This window comes from Parambassis ranga, chromosome 15, assembly GCF_900634625.1.
Source record: "Parambassis ranga chromosome 15, fParRan2.1, whole genome shotgun sequence".
NCBI classification, from domain to species: Eukaryota; Metazoa; Chordata; class Actinopteri; family Ambassidae; genus Parambassis; species Parambassis ranga.
Genome location: NC_041035.1, coordinates 20,593,810 through 20,614,840, shown reverse-complemented (window position 1 = coordinate 20,614,840; position 21,031 = coordinate 20,593,810). Strand labels below are relative to the sequence as shown.

The following is a 21,031-nucleotide window of genomic DNA, read 5'->3' as shown; positions in this document are numbered from 1 at the left end:
CAGAGGGGACCCGTCCCCACCAATGTCCATCAATTACTAAATACCAATAATTTGATCCCCTCCAAACAAACAGTACATTGGGTGCAGAAAGGGTTAAATTCCATTCTTTTGCGGCGTCCTACCAATAGATAGATTCTGGTTGGGTTATATCCAGGGCTCTGGTCCGACCGTAACACATATGGCCATGTGACTGGCTGTGCCTATCCCTGCTGTCACATGTGTGGCTTGGTGACATCGAGAGACGGCGGCCATGAGATAAGATAAGATAAGATAAAACTTTATTAATCCCGAAGGAAATTCTTGTGCCAGAGGTATCAAGTTACATTAAATGCAGTTAAGTACAGAGTATAAGAGTATAAGTGTCACTATAATCCAAAAAAGAGTACAGTACGCAGTATGAGCACAATATATGATACATGGATACAAATATGGAGATGTAAGGTGCTAAGTAAACATAACATAGACAAGTGGAGGGAATGACAGTGATGCCTGACATGATTATCTAGCGCTTCTCCCTACAGAAAGGGGAGGAGTTATACAGTCTGATGGCCACTGGCAGGAAGGACCTCCTGTGGCGTTCTGTGCTGCTCCTCGTAGTCTCAGTCTACCGCTGATTGTGCTCCTGTAGGACAGCAGTGTGTCGTGCAGGGGGTGAGACGTGTTGTTACGAATACTGAGGAGTTTCCTCAGTATCCTCCTCTCTGTCACCTCCACCACAGACTCCAGCTCCACTCCCAGCACCGAGCCAGCCTTCCTAATGAGCTTGTTGAGTCTGTTGGTGTCGGCCGTCTTCATCCTGCTGCCCCAGCACACTACAGCGTAGAAGATGACGCTGGAGACCACCGAGTGGTAAAACATCTGCAGCATGGTCTGGCAGACGTTAAAGGACCTGAGTCTCCTCAGTAGATACAGGCGACTCTGTCCCTTCCTGTATATTGCCTCTGCGTTTGTGGACCAGTCCAGTTTGTGGTCAATGTGGACACCCAGGTATTTGTAGCTGTCCACAATGTCCACGTTGGTACCCTTGATGCTGACCGGGTTTGGGAGTGTCTGGTGCTTCCTGAAGTCCACCACCAGCTCTCTTGTCTTTGTGACATTCAAAGGAAGGAGGAAGGTCTATATAAGGAGTTATTTTGTAAATAAACCTGTCAGTCACTTAAAGTCATGTTCGCTAATTAAATTAGTTCATCATCATAATAATTGTCGGAGTCTCGGTCCCCATACATGCCAAAGGCAAATATACGCCCTTGGATGGATGGATGGAAATCAGCAGCTTGACCAGTCATGAAACATTGATGCTGGCACACAAACAGGGATTATTATAAAGGGTTAAATCTATTCCTTCATGTCTTTACAGTACTTAGTCTGGGAGTAATTAACCTTGGAGAAGGAGATGGACGCGCAGCTGTGTGCCAAGTGTTGTGATTTCCTCACCAACACTTTGTCATGCAGACAGGCCGCATGTACTCTCAGAGAGGTCAGGATGTGCAGATACCTGAAGCACTGCACCGTCAGCAACACCGAAGAAGAGCCGTGGACGTGTAACCAGGTCTGTTATAATTATACAAAATAATCTTCTTCTGTGGTGCCCCCTAAAAAATGATGCCGATCCTTCCGCCTCAGTTTCCCTGTGGGAGAGCTGGGTGCCTTATTTCCTGACATATATATATCCACACTGTTATAAATAGACCATAAAAACAAAGTCACAATCATCATTATGTTTTATATGATATGTTCCTCAATCATCTAAAGATTAAAAGAGGGATGGGCCCGTTTCAAAGGTCGCCTGCCCACACACACTGATCCAGAGCGGCAGCACACAAAGAGGATGAGATTCATTTAACTTCCTCCCACCGAGCTTATTTTTAAATGATGGACCTCAGGCAGAGGGCTATTTGCAGATTTTTTTTGTGTGTGTTATTGAGTGTACAACCTTCCCACACAGCCTTCACCCACACTCACACGTACTGTACATGCAGTGCTATATGTGCACTAATAGGAGTCACTCTGCCTGCTGGTTTGATGATGAAATAAAAAGAGATTGTTTCTGGTCGGCTGGGCCAATTCAACTTTTCACAATGTAGATCCAGGCACTTACATCCACGCTGTCGAAAAATACGGCGTCAGTGCAGCCCTGAGAGGGGCACTTAACCCCCCACATCACCGCCCCTCCATCCAGCTGTTAGGAAACAGGCTACACACATACAGTAGGTCAGGCAGTGTTTGTGTGAATTATCAGCGCCTCTATTCTTTTAATTACTTCCATGTCAGCAGCTCCTTTCTCTCTTCATCCCAACTGTCACCATTTGGAATTATATAACCCTGTGCTGGAAATCTCCACTCCCCAAAATGGAGGAGCGGAGCCCCGGCTGCACGTGAGCCAACTGTAGATGAAGCAGCGCCTCAGCAGCAGCAGTGGGCCGCGAGGCGTTCCCGGGGCCGGGCTTCACTGCTCTGTGTAAAGAGGAGGAGGAAGAATTAAAGCCGCCGCTATCGGTGCCTCTGCTGCAGCGCCGGAGCTGCTGAACTCCATCCAGCAGAGAGCCTATAAATCAGGACCGGCTCCTGGCCTCCCTGGAAGGGGGGTTTTCATAGGCTCTGCTCCGGGCTTTCATTGGGTCAAGTACATTAACCTGGCAAACCTCCACATCCCCTTCTCCCAGAGGAGGAATAAAACTGTCCTCACTCTGCATCTGCTCCCTCACCCGCCGCTCGGCCAAATGCACGGGACAATATAAAGCCATGAGCAGCGTAATATGACACATTATACAATGAGCAGTTTCAGCCAACTCATTGATCGGTGTAGATACGTTCCAAAGGTTGTAAACGATGGACGGCAGCAGGCTTACAGAGACGGGAGTGAACACACACACACTCCTTTGGTCTTCAGCTTCGTCTCCACCAACTACACATCCAGGTCATCGTCCCTTACACATGTGCAGGTGCAGGTCAAAACGCTGCAGTTCCCCCCACGGCCTCTAGAGGCCAGGACTTGATGGATTTCTGACATGTCAGACGTTTTAGTCAGCTGACTTCGAGAGCTCTCTCACAGGTGAACCAGAGCTACGAGTCAACTCATTCACATTGTCTGTGGCCAAATAGACACAAAGATGGCGGCCAGGCGGGTGCTGCTGTGGCCTCCGTGGCGTTTCCTCTCCTCTTCCTGTCATGGCAGATGGAGAAAAAGGTTGGCAGGAAACAGCTGCCTGGTTAGCATTATTAGCAATGCTAGCAAAGCAAAGATATGTCTAAAGTTGTACAGGGTGTGCCGAGCTGCACGACACTGTATATACTGTACATGGGATGAATAATTCAACACATCTGGCTCTTCTCTGGCTTTTGTAAACATCTTTGCTACATTTTGAACAAGTCACAGTATATTTGCTTATGTAATGATAATTCCTACCAAATGAAGTGTGATAATTGAGGAGATAAGAAGTTATAAAGAGCATCTGAATTTAATCTGAAGTCATTGAATCTGATTACTGAAACGTAAAAACAGGAAATTACTGGAAAGTTCCTCAGACTGCAGCAGCATGTGCTGTGAGTCAGAACATTTATGATGCAAATTGTGTCAATTGGGTTCAAAGGACTGTGGGTTCAAAGACATGATGCCCACCACTGTGTGTGTGTGTGTGTTTCCTTGGCTCATACATCACACATCACTGCTGCACCCATAATCACAGATTCTGTCTTGGATTATCTCACTGGCAGAGAAAGAGCCAACAGCTCTGTATGTATATATTTATACATGTGTGTATGCGTTGGTGAGCTGAAGTGATACAGTGACAACACACACACACACACACACACTGAGTCCCAGCGCTACGCGGCTCCGGCTCTCAGACTGTCAGTCAGCTGGAGTGATACTACACAAATGAAGTGTTACTAAACAGAGATGTGTTTTAGAGCTGGGAGTGCCCAGAGGGAGGTGTGGGGGGTGAGGAGGGTGAGGAGGAGGAGGAGGTGTTTGTTAATGGAAGCGCTGTTGAAAGAAAAGCCCTCTAACCCTTCTGTGTGTGACAGACGCTACAAAAGCTTTGCCGTTGTGTCTTAAAGACGGACTCTGTGTCACTCGAGTCCACACTGAGGAGCACAAACCGGGGACCCAGATCGTCTGATGACGTATATCCAGCATAATGTGGGGGGTTTATACTCACAAATAAACAACACATTCAGTCGACAACCCCCACCCAAAATGGCAGAACAGCACATCTGACCACATGGCCCAGCCTCACCTGGTCACAGATCCAGGTAACCCTTCCTTACAACAACGTCTGGCATTAACTGAACCATGCACCCTACATGCAGGTGTGAGGATGTCTTAAACACAACCAGGTCTTCCTCACAGAAAGGTGCCTGGTCCAGACCTGCATGCTGTTTGCAGTAACTGTGTTCTTATACTTCAGGGGTCAGCAGTGGTACCAGAATATAATCCAACAGTATGTTCGGATGAAGGAAAAAAAAACAAGAACACAATTAATGCAAATCCATAAAACAGGAGGATATTCGGTGGTGTGTGTTTACAGCTCAGCCTCCCTACAATGACTGAATTTATTTGCAAATGTCAATACTGCAGTGTCTGGATGACAGTAAGTGATGCTGCTGCTCGGAGCCCCACATGCTGTCATCTTCAGAAGGACGCGGTGCGTCACCACAGACTGCTGCGCCACCACACACTTTAAACAGTCCTCACTTTAGTCACAATAAGGACAGAGAGGTGCAAACAAAAGCATGGATTTCTGTCTGAACACATCAGTTAACATCAGTGTAAAACAATGTTTCTCGAAACTGTGACATTTGAGAGGTTTCTTTTGTTCCTTTTTATGGAAATGAATGGAAAGCCATTACAATAATACTGCATTAATGCCGCCATGGACATGATAAAGAGACTGATGCTCCACCAGAACATCAGATGATGAAGTGGCGTGCCGAAGCTTCCACGGCAGACGGAGGCCAGGTTCTCTGCCCTGATCTCTGTGTGTGTGAATAAAAGGAACAAAGGTGGCCTAAGTACCTCTTAGAAATCCATCAGAAACATATATTTCTGCTCTGACTGTCTGAACACACATTTGTGTATGTGTGTTTTTTTTATCCTCTTAGTCAGACAGCAGCCTAAAGCATCTGACTCACACCACCGTCAGCCCCAGATCCGTGACAGAGGAGTCAAAAACAACCACCAAGGTAAAAAGGCACGAAACCACGAGATTACGTAAGCCTGTAGTTAGTAGCTGTGATTTCAAATTAAGGCCCGACAGGCAGGAGAGGATTAAAGTTTTAAATGTACACTCACCGGCTACTTTATTAGGTACACCTGTTCAACCGCAAAATCTAATCAGCCAATCACAGAGCAGCAGCACAGACAACACACATTTTCACACAGCCATCTGCAGTGTTTACAGAGAGGTCTGAAACAGAAAGCATCCAGCGAGCAGCAGCTCTCTGATGATGTCAGAGGTCAGAGCAGAATGGTCAGACTGGTTGGAGCTGATAGAAAGACAACAGGAAGTCAAAGAAGCACTGGTTCCAACCGAGGTCTGCAGAAGAGCATCTCTGAACGCACAGCAACATGAAGCAGATGGTCTACAGCAGCAGAAGAGAGCACCGGGTGCTGCTCCTGTCAGCGAAGAACAGCAAACTGAGGCTGCAGCTCACACAGACTCACCAACACTGGACCATAGAAGAAGAAGAAGAAGAAGGAACACTGCCGGTCTGATGAGTCTCCATCTCTGCTGCCACGTTCAGATCGGCTCAGAATTTAAACAACATGAGAGCATGGACCCATCCTGATTGGCTCAGTGGTTCAGGCTGCAGTTTGGACCCCTCAGTACCAACTGAGCCTGGTTTAAAGGCTTCAGCCTGATGTTACAGAGGTGAGGGACCTAAGATAGAACCTTGGGGTACACCAGAGGCAATCTATAGCTTGACAATGACAGGAAGGTCACTGCTCTCAAATGTCCTGCACAGTCAGTGGATCTCAGAGCAGCTGTAGGATGTGGTGCAACAGGAGATTCTGTAACTGCAACTGTGTGATGCTAACGTGCTAATATGGACTTGTGAGTGTGTAAAGGTGTGGATTCGTTCTTACCTGTGGTGCACTATGTACGTGATGATGGAGGCGAAGAGGCAGAGCAACATGACCGCCGTGCAGGCATACACGACCGGGTGCAGAAACTCCCCAGGGTACGGGGGGTAAGACAGCACCTTCTTCAGATCCTGAGGCAGACAAAGAGAAACAAAACAAGGTTTCAGACAGAAGTAATCATGAGGAGAGATCATAAAAAGCAATCAGCGAGCAGGAGTTCAGCCTGCACTGTGACAATCTACCAAAAAACTGAGATGATGAGGCCTCCGTATGCACAGGCACAGTTTACTGTGTGGACGAGATACACAAGCAAAATACAAATGAGCATCAAGGAAACGGCTTTGAGGTAGAACGCCGTCCAAATCAGCATAAAACGACTAACAGCCCCCCCCTCCGCATTTACATTTCAGGCATTTAGCTGACACTCTGAGCCGGAGCAACAATAGCATAAGCTTCCCAGTCTGCCAACATGAAAAGCAAAACAAAAATGGACAGAAGCCAAGCAGAGGAAAAAAATGAAAACAAAGTTAAGTCGCTTTTTGTGTCTCTTAAAGATGTATTGCTAACAGAAGCTCATTAAGTCCCTTTCAACATCACAGTGCGTTTGTAATTTATTGTAACAGACAAAGTTCTGCAGCTCTGGCAGCACACACTGTGACAGAGAGTACACACGGCTCCTAACGCTTCATTTTACCACTCAGTCTTTTGCATAAAGAGATGAAGATAAACACATCCGCTCCTCACGCTCTCGCCCGCTCTCACTCTCTGCTACAGGCAGGTGCGTTGCCAACGGTGACGTCACCATTTTTAGGCTCTATCGTGTCGACGGCTGCTAAATAAAGCGCACCTTATCTCCATAACCCCGCTAGCTCAGCGTGAGTTTGTGTCTGCGAGAGTGATCCACATACACGCTGTCTGACTCCATCACTGTCTCGGTGAGTAGCCGAGTCGGATATTCTGTGGTCATGTTTATCCACAGGCCGATGAGCCCGTCGGAGGGAGGGGGGGAGGGGGGCTGTGTGGGGTCATGACCTGCAACTGAGCATCCATACACACAGAGGCCCGAGCTCAAACAACAGGTGGGGGTGGACAGGACACCCAGAGGAGACGTGTCTTCATCACTGAATCCAATAAACTAATTGTTTAATAAATGACACTAATTGTGATCTTCACCAATGTTTCATGTCTGTTCTTTCCTTTGATCTGGAGTAATAAGATCTGCAATGGTGGACATCCTTCACAGAAAACCAGCCGGGCATCACCGAAAGCTGTATGAATAACATGCTGATTTCTCTGGAACTCCTTTCCATCATAATACTATTCATTTTTAGCAAATGGCTTAGCAGAAGCAGACCATCCACGATTCCATGATGATGATGTGTGTGTGTGTGTGTGTGTTGTCGGCTGATACTGTGCTTCTGTTCTGTTTTGGCCATAAAATGAGAAAAAACGTTGAGCAGGATCCAGCTCATAAAGGAGGAGCTCTCCTGCTGATGATTGGCCAGAAACAGGTGAAGAAGACACCCTCACATGTTGTCAGGTTGATGTGGATGTTTTCCAAATCTGCATGCATCCTCTTATGTTGCAGTACACTGAGCTCTCTCAGCTACTGAAGATCCGGTCAATTATACAGCGTTTAATGTGGACTGCAGTTCCTTCAGTGGCCACCTGAGGGCTGGATCCAAAAGCGAGTCTATCCCCATAGACCTCCATGTAAAAATGTCCACCTTTACAGCAGAAACAGTTCATGTGGACGAGTTCCTGTTTTATATAACTCACTTATTTATGGTATAAGATACAGGACTCTGTATAATCTGTCATAAGCTGTCAGTGACAGGCTGCTGCCTGTACTGGACTAAGTGGCAGTTCAGTTGGACTCTGACTCTGCCAACATGGTGGTGGGAGCCTCCCACTCAGAAACCTGTGGGTGATGTCATGGGCGGTTAACCCATGTTTATTCATCGATGGTTTGATCATCGTTCACACTGTGGGGATGCTGCTGTATCACTGCCTTGGATGGACCCTGGGTGAACTGGTGTGATCACAACCTGGAGCTCGTCGGTTTCTCCCTCCTGACTGTTAATGGGGGAAAACAAACAGATCTGCCCTTTTTATTAGAACCGGCAGCTGTACAATAAAAAACACACCCCAGATTCTGATGCTCCACTGTTAGTGGCATCATCTGTGAGTGGTTGTATTATTTTGGCTCATTAGGACAGACAACCGTTTAGTCTCACACCTACAGGAAATTGGCCAGCAGAGCTGGTGCTAAACCCCTTGAAAAAAGTGATTGTCTCATTGTATGGCTTGGCAGCTGCAGAACTTGGCACGACGTGCACGCTTTGAATGCTTCCGCGGTGTGAAGCGTGTCCATGTGTGTTTTTAAGAGCAATGTATAAAAATCCAAAAAACACAAAACAGGAAGGATTAGACTGTGCTGCATGTGTTAGCATGTCTGGATAATTAGCTTACAGGATTTTACAGGAGTTTTCTGTGTGAAAAACACAAAAGGCATCAGCTACAGATGCTGCTTTAACCCTCAGTATGAAGTTTCTTTCTTTTAGCTAGCGCCCTGATGCTGAGCTAGCTACAAATCATCTCTTACTCACTTCTGTCTGACACTGAGGGACATTTGTCCACTTGAGGAGAACACAAGACCCACAGTCATAAAACAAAGGAACCATCCACCAACCATCCATGCAGTCTCCTCACTGCTTCATCCATCAGGACCATGGTAGCAGACCCCCCAGGCCAGTCAGTCTCACACAGCCTGGTACACCATAAACAGACGTGCAGGTGCTTGAACCACCTCCAGTGGCTCCTCTCTGACTTTGAGCCCCTCCCAGACCTCTGAACTTCACAGCTGATCTCAGAGGGCAAACTGTGAACTCACAACATCAAAACACTTCCTGGATACTTTCAGATCAAATCTCTGCTTACCTCTACCTCTACAATCTAAGTAAGCATCTGGAGCAGTGAATGTGTGTTTTTGCTGTCATTTCATCTTTTAGGTGACTTCCAGAGGAAATTAGCAACTCTGCTGAAACCTGGTGGGTGACGTCTCTCCCCATTTATATGAGGTTTTTGTGCACTGCCCCTGTTCAAACAAAAGCTCTACGCAGGTAAATACTGAAAACTGTTGGACTGAGCATCCAGAGAAAGGAACAAAAGCCACCAACAAAGCCCTACACAGGTCAGCAGAGCTCTAGTTTAGCTTCATCTGAACAAATGACTTCCAGTCTGTGTGCTCTGTCTCCAGGTGGTCTCTAGCAGACTTCAGTCTGTGTGCTCTGTCTCCAGGTGGTCTCTAGCAGACTTCAGTCTGTGTGCTCTGTCTCCAGGTGGTCTCTAGCAGACTTCAGTCTGTGTGCTCTGTCTCCAGGTGGTCTCTAGCAGACTTCAGTCTGTGTGCTCTGTCTCCAGGTGGTCTCTAGCAGACTTCAGTCTGGGTGCTCTGTCTCCAGGTGGTCTCTAGCAGACTTCAGTCTGGTTTGGAGGTGTCTTCTCTGCAGTCTGGCAGTCTATTCCTGTGCAGGACTCTAGTGACGGTCTTCTCTGACTCTTCAGGTCCAGACCTAGCGTCTCTGCAGCTGTTCTCTGTCTTCAGATCCATCTCTGACTGGTTTTCTTTCCAGAACCTTCCACATGTTTCTCTTCCTGTCTCTGACAGTCTGCTTCTGTTGGACTCTCTGTGAACGTCTTGATAGAACCTCTCACAGCAGCTCTTGTAGATCCTCTCCTGCTTTGTAGACACTAACAATCCTTTTAATCAGGTCTGAACTTGTTTCTTTACCTTCCTGTTATACTGTGTGCTGCCAATCCCCACTAAGTGCAGTGTTTGCGGCCTTGCTAGAGGTCATGTGATCCACTGCTGATGACAGCTTCAACAGAAGCCTTAATACCTCTGAAGAACTACCATGTCTGACTTGTGGAAGACAGAAAACTAAAATCTATGACTTCTGCAGCTTGTAGCTTGAACAGAAATGACAAAAAGCAAGAGGAGCAGCCTGCAATTAGACCTGAGTGATGAAACCACATGTGAGTAGAGACAGAGGAAAGAAGGAAACATCAGACCTCAGAAAAGAACAGAGTGGGTGGTCCGTTCAGGGGAAAGGAACCACGTCTGTAAACAGCTTCATATCATGTGACAGCTACAGATTTACAGGGAATTATTAATCCTGAATTAGTCCTCGGAGCGATGTCATGGAAAGGCAATAAAAACTGCTGCTAATTACAGCTCAATGAACTGATGCAGCTGAAAGACGACTCATGGCATGAAGCATCGGAAATCCTGTGGAAATGAAGCTTTACAGCCAGTAAGCTGGTTTGTACTTATTTAAAGAGCAGAGAACTTCATATGAGTTCACACACACACACACACACCAGCAAAGGTCAAAGAGGAAACACATCCCCTGAGGAATCACTCACTGCATCGGTATGAACTAAACCGTGCTCGGACATACTGATGCGTCACACAGTGAGCGACGGCAGCTTCGGTTAAACGCTCTCCTGGGACACATTATCATCATCACCGGGCTCATAATGTTGGCTGGGAATGTCAGACCGCAGAGTCTTTAGCCATTTCTCAACCCAACAAAGAGAGCTCGCAGCTCACAGCTGAGCAGCTTTCCTCACAATCCATACGATGCCACACAGGAGTCCCTGTGAAGGCACCATCCTCAGCAGGTACAAGCAGCGCCACAGTTCCATGCCTCTATTTACAGAAGCAGAGCAATGGGGGTGGGACTTTGTTTCCATGGTGGACAAAAATGGTGGAAAATGAACCATAATCTGTATAAATCTGAACCAGGTGCTTTTAGTGCCCACAGCAACACTGGAAGAGACTGCAGCTTCTGCTCCAAAATCTGCCATCTTATCCACACATGCTGCCTTTTTTCTTTTAATTTAGTTTTTGTGAGGATGCTAAATTTAACTTTTTTTCCCCGGTGTATGTACTATGCACTTGAAACACATTAGAATTAGTACTATGCAAATTAAGAGCAGATTAAAAGCCTAAAAGCCCCGCTAACAGCAGCCACAGCCTCCAACACCCAGGAAAAAGTTTCATATCACAACCTGAAGATCTACAGCTACAGACGAGCGGCGCAGGACGTGAACTGCTGAATGTTAGCTTCTGTTAACTTCTCTTAACAGAAAATAAATGTGTGACTGGCAGCAAACGATTCTGCAGCAATGAAAACTCATTAATCACTATTATAAGGCAGCCATTTTACCTGTTTACGCTGCTTTATAGATCATTTTATACTGAAAGATAAAGTGTAATTGAAAATTTAGCCTAAATGAAAACGTCTGAAGCAGTTTTATCTGTTTGTGTACTGGGTGGATTTTTGTTTTGATATATACATAAAAAAGTAATTACTCTGGGAAATATAAAACAGGAAACAACTAGTTTTTCTTTTATTTTAGAAATAAACAAAATAATTAATTGATATGCACGGCCTTCAGGTGCTGCCATTCTAAAAATGGGATTTTCTTAAAGCTGTCATGTGTCCAAACCTCATTATAATATTAACTTGTGGGTCATATTCCCACCATGGTATTTTAAATCCAGATTATTCTTTATTAACACACAAAAAACCGGTATTGGATCATTTACATTTTATATGTGTGAAGTACTGATGGCTGCTCAGCAGGCAGACCTTCTTCCCAACATAGTAAAACCACAGTATAAGTGGTCCTTTGGCTTCGCGCCCCCCTCCCATCATTACAGTGACTTTATTTGTCATTGTTTGGACAGATTTAGGTTTTAAATCCAGCCGCCTCTCAACAAGCTCCTTTGCTATTTTCTTGGCTAACACAGACTTTAAATACATTACACTCACACTCACACACCCACAGGAAGGCGCACAGTCGTGTAAACAGCGGCCATGTTCCTGCTGAGAAGAGTCTGTTTTATTTGTTTTACAGTTTCTGGCATAAAGCAGTTTGATGAGGAAACAGAGCAGTTCTGGTGTTTGTGGACTCGACATGTGAAGTGGTGGAACAGGCAGACTGCTACAGGAGGACAGCAGTGGCCTCGAGGAGAAGCAGCAGAAGAAGAGGAGGAGGAGGAGGGCTGGCAGTGAGACCGGCTGAAAGTGAAAAAGAAACAACCAGGAGACCAACTACTAACAACAGGAGAGGTTCCCTTCAGCAAGGTGCTCGGTGGCCCACACCGGAGGAGGAGCCATTTTATAGGGACAGTATGAAGGCGAGGAAGAAGGGCAAAGCAGTGACATGCTCGCTCAGCAGAACCCTCCTCTGGACGAGCACAGGTTAAAAAAGACCGGGCAGAGCTGGAGGAGACAGGGGGGAGAGTGCAGGGGAAGACAGGAAGGGGGATGAAAGGAGACTGTCCCTTTCAGCAGATGGATCAGCCCCGAGAAAAATGGCGAGGCGGGCTGCAGGGTGCCCTGAACAAATCGTTCATATGGCTCCTAGAAGCTGTGTTTATGCTCCTGGGGTGATGTGGGGCGAGCTGCAGCAGCACAGACTCCGGTCCTCTCCTCTCAGAGTTTCACATGGACTGTATTTCAGTTATGTATAGATCTGCCTGGGCAACAGACACAGACTGTGAAGCTGCAGTTCCCCTGTTGACCCGGCTGTCATGATGACTGATCGGCTATTGGCGTAGCTCGCAGCGAGCTCGGAACAACTCTTCCCTGTTGTACTGCTCCTTGCAGAAGCCGGCGGCAGGAAGTCAGCCGGGGACAGTGGCAGCCATCTTCAATGTAATTCCTCCACTCCAGTTATTATCATTATTGCCATCATATTACATCACAGAGCTGCGGCTGCTTTATTACTGTGTGTGTGTGTGGGCAGGGAGAGAAAACGGCCCCTCTGACACTGCAATTCATTACAGCCAGGGCCGCCATATTACCACACAGGGCAGCTGTGCTTAGCCTAGTCTGGATTAGCACCGGCATGTTACAGCTACACATGCCCCCCCCACCCCACCCCCGACCCTGCAGTCATGCACTCAGCAGCTAAACACAGGCCTCTGATCCCCTGTTTGTGTTGCAGTTACAACTTTAATCCAGGATCCTCCGTCCCCATGCCAAAATCAGATTACCGGCGTCAATTAAACTTGATCCATAATCTCACACCGGCACAGCGAGTGCAAGGGTATCAGGGCAGCTAAATAAAATAGGACACTGCTGGGTGTGGGAGAAACTCAGCCTGAACTGAAGAGAAGCAGAAAAACAAGGCACAGTACACGGAGGTGATGTCACAGACACAGGTTTACAGGAGATTATGAAGAGGATCTTTGAAGCATTTTACTTCCAGACACCTTAAAAAATCTGTCTGAACCATGAAAATCTGTATAATATATTATTAGATGCATATTGGGTGTTATATAAATGAGGGTTGTGTGACAGAAATCATCACCCAGACAACATTTTCTGTCATCTGTCAGTGCTTCCAGTGATATTTATGACAGGATCCATAAAGCTGTGAACCATCCGATCTCTCTGGATATGGTTTATGATGATGATGGTGATGAACATGCAGAAAACAAACATGCAAGTAACTCTAGCGAATTTTACTGAATTTTCTTTTCTTGTTTTAAATTGATGCTGTTGAAGAATCTGTGAGGCAATCTGTGATATACGTCCTCACAAATGTTCTGCTCTCCCTGCTGTACTCACACTGCTGCACGCAAGAGTGCACAAACAATGTGGGAGAGAGCGAGGAGGGAGGGAGTGAGAAAAAAAAAAGGGAAACAAAATTAAAATCCTCTAGTGAACAGCCCGCAGGCTCCCCGCTCCCCCGTCCAGGACTGTATTTTATCATCCTTCAGTGGCCGCGCCAACGCCGAAACAGGACTGGAGTGAGTGTGCAAATCAAACGCAAACCCTGGCCTGCCCATACATACTGGATAACAGAGCCAGACAGGGCAGGGCAGCGGCGGGACACCATGGTCATGCACCATTAGCGCGGGTCATCAGCGTCTTCGGTGGTACCTTGTGGCTGTCACTCAGCTCGGAGCTTTGGGTCGTGCTCGTAATCAGCACCTCGCCCGGTGAATGTTCACCAGCGGAGGCAAACAAGGCCCACGGCGAAGCCAGTAATCAAATCACGTGGACTCAAGCGCACATCCATCAAATCAACAAGCATTATGAGCTGATGAGGAACCTTGCTCAGAATAAAAGATGAAGCCCGGCGTCACAGTCGTGCCGTATTTATCTCCTCAAACATCAAGGGGGCATTGTTTCATTAGCATTAATTTCTCCGGAGCCCCAGATTAGATGTGTTGTACTTCGCTTTAGGCGATTCAAACTCATGCACAGAAGTTATCCGCTGCTCTGTGGAGATGTTTAAAGCGTGACTATCAAATAAGCGAGCCCTGTGCAATGTTCAGGCCTGCAAACAGAGTACAAGCTCATAACTCACTGCAGGCAAACCCCCCCCTCGACAACCGGAACAAAGAGACGTGAACGCTCACGTCTGCTACAAACAGAATGAATCAATACGAACAAATGTGAGAGCAGGGAGAGGACCGCGTGTTAATATAGGCCAGAGACGCCGCAGACACTTTCATCTCCCCCTCTCTGTCCAACAGCGATTTTCCAACATGGACTGCTGGGAGACACCGTTCAGACGGCAGGCGGACGCTCCTGCTCGTCCTGCTCATTTGGTTGATGTTAGGTGGACACAGTCTGGTGCCGTCAGACATCAGGTGTGTTAACCCTCGACCCTCCTCAGCGTTGTTTGAGGACACAGTGCATTAGCTGGCTTGTTGACAGGGCGCAGGCCTGTTAATCTGCGCGTCACCCAGCCTGATGGATCAATGCTACACAAGCAGTAACTAAACAGCATCATTCATCATTCATACAAGTGTTCTGCATATTTGCATGCACACACCTGATCAATCCCAGGCTGACAGCATGTAAACAGTCCATGACTCTGCACTGACTGCACGCTGACTCTTTGTCTTTTAGGTACCGAGTGCTAAAAGTGAACATGTGTTGGGACAAACTACCGACAGAGAGGAGGCAGAATACCCATAAAACTGAGCCTTCAGGGAGACAAAGGGCAAAGAACCACCTGATCTGGGTGTTAAATCAAAACAATCAAAAGAACCATGGATCAAACACTAACCACCTGCTGGCCCTGCACACACCACATGCCAGAGGTCCAGCCTCTGAAAATCCACTTCTTCTGTTAGAGATGTGTTCAGGATCCCAGCCTGGCTGACGAGACACGCCTGTGATTCCTTCTAAACGATCTTCATTTACCACAACTCAGCAGTCCACAACAAAACAATCACAGGCTGAATGCAAGTGAGGGGCCCCAGGGACCCTACCCAGATAGTAAGCACATGCAGCCCAATCCTGGCATTGATACATCTGGCCTCATGTGGCACCGTAAGCACCGGGTGGTCTGCCTGTGAGTCTAAAGTGATCTGATCCAGCTGCGGCTTATTTGGTTCATTTTGGTGGAGGTGTGGCCCGCTTGTGGCTCAGATGGGGACCACTTGAGTGCTGGCATTCCATGCCATAAGTGGGCCAAATAAGAGCGCTGAAGTGAGCCAGATTTGGCCCACGCCAATTTTCGCTCTCTGGCTCAGAACGGGAGGAGCATGAGCGCCTCCTAATGGCGGTCATTTTTACACATTTTCACACATTGCCGAGTTAGGACTGTGAATGTCAGGTCACACTGTGAACATGTGAAATCATATAACAGGTGGGACACTTTGATACGTGGACAGAAGGGGGCGGGGATTAAAGCACCCACCTGCCGTTTAAGCATCGGTGACCTGTCGTACTTCCTGTTGCCAGAGTCGCCACAACCTTAAATCTATCAAACGTCTCAGCCTCATGGAACTGTGGCTGCTGGAAGCTGCTGTGTGATCACCGGCTGAATGCAGCCTTTTTAACTTGGATCCTTCTCCAGCGTGCGCGTGAGAAAATCTTCTATCTTTGAGAACATGAATCAATAAAAATAAATCTGGGAGAAGATTGCTTTAAAAAGTGGAGCAACAAGACTGAAATGAAACTAACCTTCTTTATTTGTTTAAAGTGAGCGTGCCTCTGCTGCTTCTGTGTGTGTGTGTGGTGGTTGGTAGGTGTTGTCTCAGAGGGGTGACTCATCTCTTCCAACTGCTACTCACCACAGATTGTTCAATGGATGGGGCTCCATATCAGCCCACATGTGTGTACATACACAGGCGCACACACACGCCAGAAACTCCACTTACACACACTGCTCACGCTCTGCTCCCAGAGACGGCATGCTGGCTGTTCGGCACACGGCATACATTACATCAGTCCACACCTCGCTCGATACCACGTACCAAAGCATGCTAACAATGGCTGCGAGCGGGGCAGGGCGCTGCAGGTTCTGCTCTGTTAACAGTCACAGAGAGGAGCGGCGCTGTACACCCAGCCTCTGCAGGCAGCACAATGCAAACAGCCTCGCTAACAGAATGCATCGCTCTCTGGCAAAGGAGGTCTCAGTGGGTAAATAAGCTTAGGCTTGCCTGTGTGGTTCTTAGCAGTGCAGAGCTGCTGCATTTACAAAGGTCTCACACACACACACACACACATCTGTTGCTGTCCACCATTTTTATGTGTTGTTTGTCTGCCTTCACTACAAACAGCTGCTTTTTAGTGCTGGCTGACTAAATAACAAGCAACCCTGCAAAGCCCGTCATTGATGACTCCATCTCCATCGTCATAGAAACCACATTGTTGCTGCCAGTGGTCTGCCATCAATCCCACAATAATAATCTACGTGATCGATTTGTTTTTAGGACATTAATGAAACAGTGATGGGATGACGCATTTACACCAACGGCACAAGCCCAAGCTCTGAGCAGGTCAGCCGCCTCCTCCTCCTCCTCCTCCTCCTCCTCCTCCTCAGTATCCTTCTGGTTGGTGCACAGATTTTCACACATCTGGGGATAGTTTTTTTTGTTAGTTGTCTTCAGTTGAGTTATCTTTGTAGATATTGTTCACTGAACGCTGTTACAGATCATTACAGGTCACACATATCATTACTGCGACCTTCCTTGTGATGATTTTAGGCTTGTTCGGCCCATCTGTAGCTGCTGCAGTGTTTTTAAAATGAAATGCAGATGAGGAGTCTCACCGCCAACAACACGGCACATTAAGGCCTTTAAAAATGTCATGATGTTGTTTTCGGCGCTGCCATGTGCTCTAACTGTGGTGGCATTTCGCCCCCTGAGACGGAGGTGCTGAGTGGTACGAATGCAGTCAGCTGTGCAGAGACTGAATGCAGGAAGAATATGTTATGTGGTGCATCAAACAACAAAAAGTGCTCATATTAATGACGACAATGAAAAGCTGAGATAAGCAGATGAAGAATCATGACGGTGTTATAAAGACAAAAGCCACAGAGACAGATGCAGAGAGAAGGACAAACAGGTAAATCATCACCCCTCCAGCCTGGGAAGGAAGGTACTGTACGTCTGACTCCATCTCTCTCCCTGTCTCCCTCAACCGCAACACAATTTTCCTCCATTTTTGATTACAGATTGCCGGCGCTGATCGCAGCCCCGTTCCATCTTTCCATCTGACAGTTGTGCTATCGGTGCCATTTAGACCTAAGTGGACGCTCCGTCTCCTCCGATGGCAATTTACATGTTTGCATCTCGTTACGGCCGTTTGTAAAGGCACAGGCGAAGCGAGTGTGGAGGGGAATCTCAGCACCCAGATTAGTTTTCACCTTTGATACCAGAACACATCGCTCACTGGCAGGAAGGGCCAGCAGCACACGTCTGTCTGTGTCACAGATATCTGCACTCACTCTGAGGCACATCTCCTTTCAAACCACGTCACTTTAGGACAGGTCCCCGCCTCTAATTGCTGATATTTGATCAGGTATTATATCAGATGATGATGTTCAAACACTGGAACACTGCTCTGTTGTTGTACAGCAGTTGTCTGAACAGACTCTCCTGAGGTGCTCTCCTTTTTTTTCCTCGGGGTATTTGAGGAGTTCTACCTTGTTGCTGCCTTGGACCTTCGAGACTACGAGCCCTATTTTTTTTAAGCGGCCTAACAACTAGTGTGATTTTCTGACCTTGAGATCTAGGGTTGGCTTACGGGAGGGAAGAGAGGTGCACACACCTGAGGCGGAACCAAGCATTTTAAAAGCATCTGAAATGTTACTTTCATTAATTGAATATATGTGTGAAGGTCTGAGCTCCTAACAGCTGGTCCTGAAGGCCAGTTGGTTTTGTAAATTAATTAATCACACTTGGATTTATGATGGGTGGGACCAGAACTCTTTGCTGAAGGCCTTCCTGAAACGCTTCTGACTGTAACTAAGGAACATAAGACCATAAGGACATTTTGATGCTGACACAGCGATGGAAAATAAAGGTCTGTGTGTCTGGTGGAACGTCTTCTGGCAGTCTGGGCTGTGTAGGGTTCTTAATGATGTTTTTGGCCTTGGAGAGGAAACATTACTCGTGCTAGAATTATTCTGAAAATGTCTATTTTTGTTTCGCCTACGTCACAACAAACCAGAATTTAGCACTTTTTTTGTTTGTTTTTGTCTTTGTGCAGTGTTTGCTGCCCCCTACTGGATCTAACATGTAACCACATACCAAGGAGGCGTGTGTGGATGACGGGCGTTTACACTGTTTAACGTTTTTGATCAAAGAGGATTTAAATTGATATTTCTGGTCCCAGCTCTTATCATTTTTGGCTTTGGTGAATGTCCTTTTGCCCTCGTCCTACGGCTCATGGGAAAACCCCTTCAAGGTTAATGCATCATATCTCTTCATATATCTATCATATATCTTCTTTTTGTCACTGTGGTTTGGCATGTGTGGCAACATACTCCCAGTATGTCGCCTGGTGAGACCTGGGTCTCATGATGCTGCCTCCAATCTACCAACAGCTTCACCACAACCTTCGGCGTCAGAGTCTGTGCTGCTGACCTTGCTCCCGCATAATGTGTTGTTGGCAAGGATGCATCAACTCTAACAAATCCTTGGCAGCTCCACCGAAGCCAGAGAATACTCTGCTGCATAGAAATGCATTAAAAAAAATCTAAACTGTGAGATGTTCGATTAAAAAAAAAGAATCTGAAGGGCTCTTAATAGACCTTGCCAAAAGATATACCCCTTTGCTGTCATGTTATCGCTCCCATTCAAATTACATAAGTCTCATTTTCTGCTGTCCTTATCTTCCTCCTGGGAGTGCACGAGAGGCCACATTGCATCAATAGCTGCTCCCTAATTACAACCTCAGAAACCAGCAGCAGCAGCAGCTTTACGCCATTACAGCACAAAAAAAGGCACAACTGCAGGGCACGGCTGTCCTCTCTGTGTAAGCCGAGAGGACAAAGCAATGCGGACGCGAGGTCGGATGTCACAGGTCGCGGCGATCATCGTCGGCGGTGGCAGAAAAGTCTGCACCGTGTAATAAAACAGGTTTAATTTTCACGTCTGTTATGAAAATGAGTGTCACCTTTAACCCGCGGCCTTTTCTGGTTTTGTGCTGATATACTTTTGCTAATCAGAGCCTGGCAGCAGCAGCGGCAGCAGTGAGATGGAGAGCCGGGCATTCTGGGAGCTGCCGTCTTGGCTGACAACAGAAGTGGACACGCAGACAGCCAGCCAGCCAGCCAAACATCCAGCCTGCCAGGCAGCCACAGGGCTGGATCACTTTTACGCTGCCCTAATAGAGAGAAAAATAAGCTTTTAATGTGTTTGTCTAGACTGCCCAGCATTGTGCAAATGAGGTGCTGTCCAGTTGAGTTAAATGCGGTGCAGAGATACAGCAGGCCCATTGAAGAGCAGTGACAGAGGCTCAAACAGAGGGAGAGAGGCTGTTTACACTGCATGCCCTCATTTCTACCAAGCTGTCTCTGGGGTTCACAGAGGGTTGCACTGCTGACTAGGGAACAGCTGGTGAAGGGGGGGGGGGGTTTGACATGGACAGTCTCAGATCAGATGCCATGTTACGATGTGAACCCTTAGCTTTGAGACTGTGTGTACCAACAGTGTTCCCGGACAGGAATCCCGTATGTCACATGCAGAATGATGAGCAGGGCTTGAACCGTGTGGGACTGAGTGGCCGCGGTGCAGCAGATGTATGTGAGAACTCATTCTTCTCATCTCGTGCTCCTATCTCACTAATTGTTTGAGAAAATGTGCGCCAAGAACCATAAAGTTGGAAATAAAATCAAAATGTGAGTCCATCATTACGTTTCATAAAGGCTGCTTGTCAAGCAAGGACAGTTTTACTTCTCCAACGAGCGTCTGTAGAAAAAGCTCAGTGCTTAGTTTTGGCTGCCAATTAATCAGCGACTGCATATAAACAACATCAAAACGGTGAGACCACCGAACAGCCCATTAACTTTCTTAACGCATTAAGTGCAACAATCCCTTCTGCTGCCAGCAGCACTATTATAATCTTTCATACACTTAGCTGAGGAGCATACATAATTTGAATAACAATAGGTTAGAGCAATGCAATTTGTATCCAGGCTAAAAAGAGGGGGATACACACCTCATTAAAAACAGAGCGGGCCGAGCATCGGCTCAGTCCGGAGCTGAGCTGTTGATGTCTGAGATAAATGTCGGTCTGCGAGCTCTGAGGTCATTAGTCAGGAAGGAAACAATCTGCATCACATGTCAGGTGATTAGCCGGCTAGAAATCTGTTCGAGGAGCGCCGCTGGAGGAGCCGCTGCCTTCAGGCCGAGGACAGACTGCAGACACGAGGACTAATCCTCTGAAAACGCACACTAAATGGTTCACTCAGAACACACTTGCCGTTTTTTTTTTAGACGATTTCACACATCACACACACACACACATCAAACGTGGCATCAGAAGAAAAACAAACATGGAGGAGGATCCTCAGCTGGCTGTCCCGCCGCGTTTGGCAGTGAGAAACCTAACATGAGAACATGAATGTGGGTGAAATGTGAACCAGAGTGTCAGTGTTGAAGAATCAAAAGCACAT

The 21,031-nt window shown here is 47.0% G+C and overlaps 1 protein-coding gene across 1 annotated transcript in view; it reads right to left on the bottom strand.

The window, feature by feature from the left end:
- The window catches only part of adgra1b (adhesion G protein-coupled receptor A1b), a 121,500-nt gene that overhangs the window by 16,629 nt on the left and 83,840 nt on the right, over positions 1-21,031 (bottom strand). Inside the window, 1 exon segment of the mRNA XM_028423197.1 lies at positions 6,089-6,216. Coding sequence (XP_028278998.1) covers positions 6,089-6,216 — 128 coding nt within the window.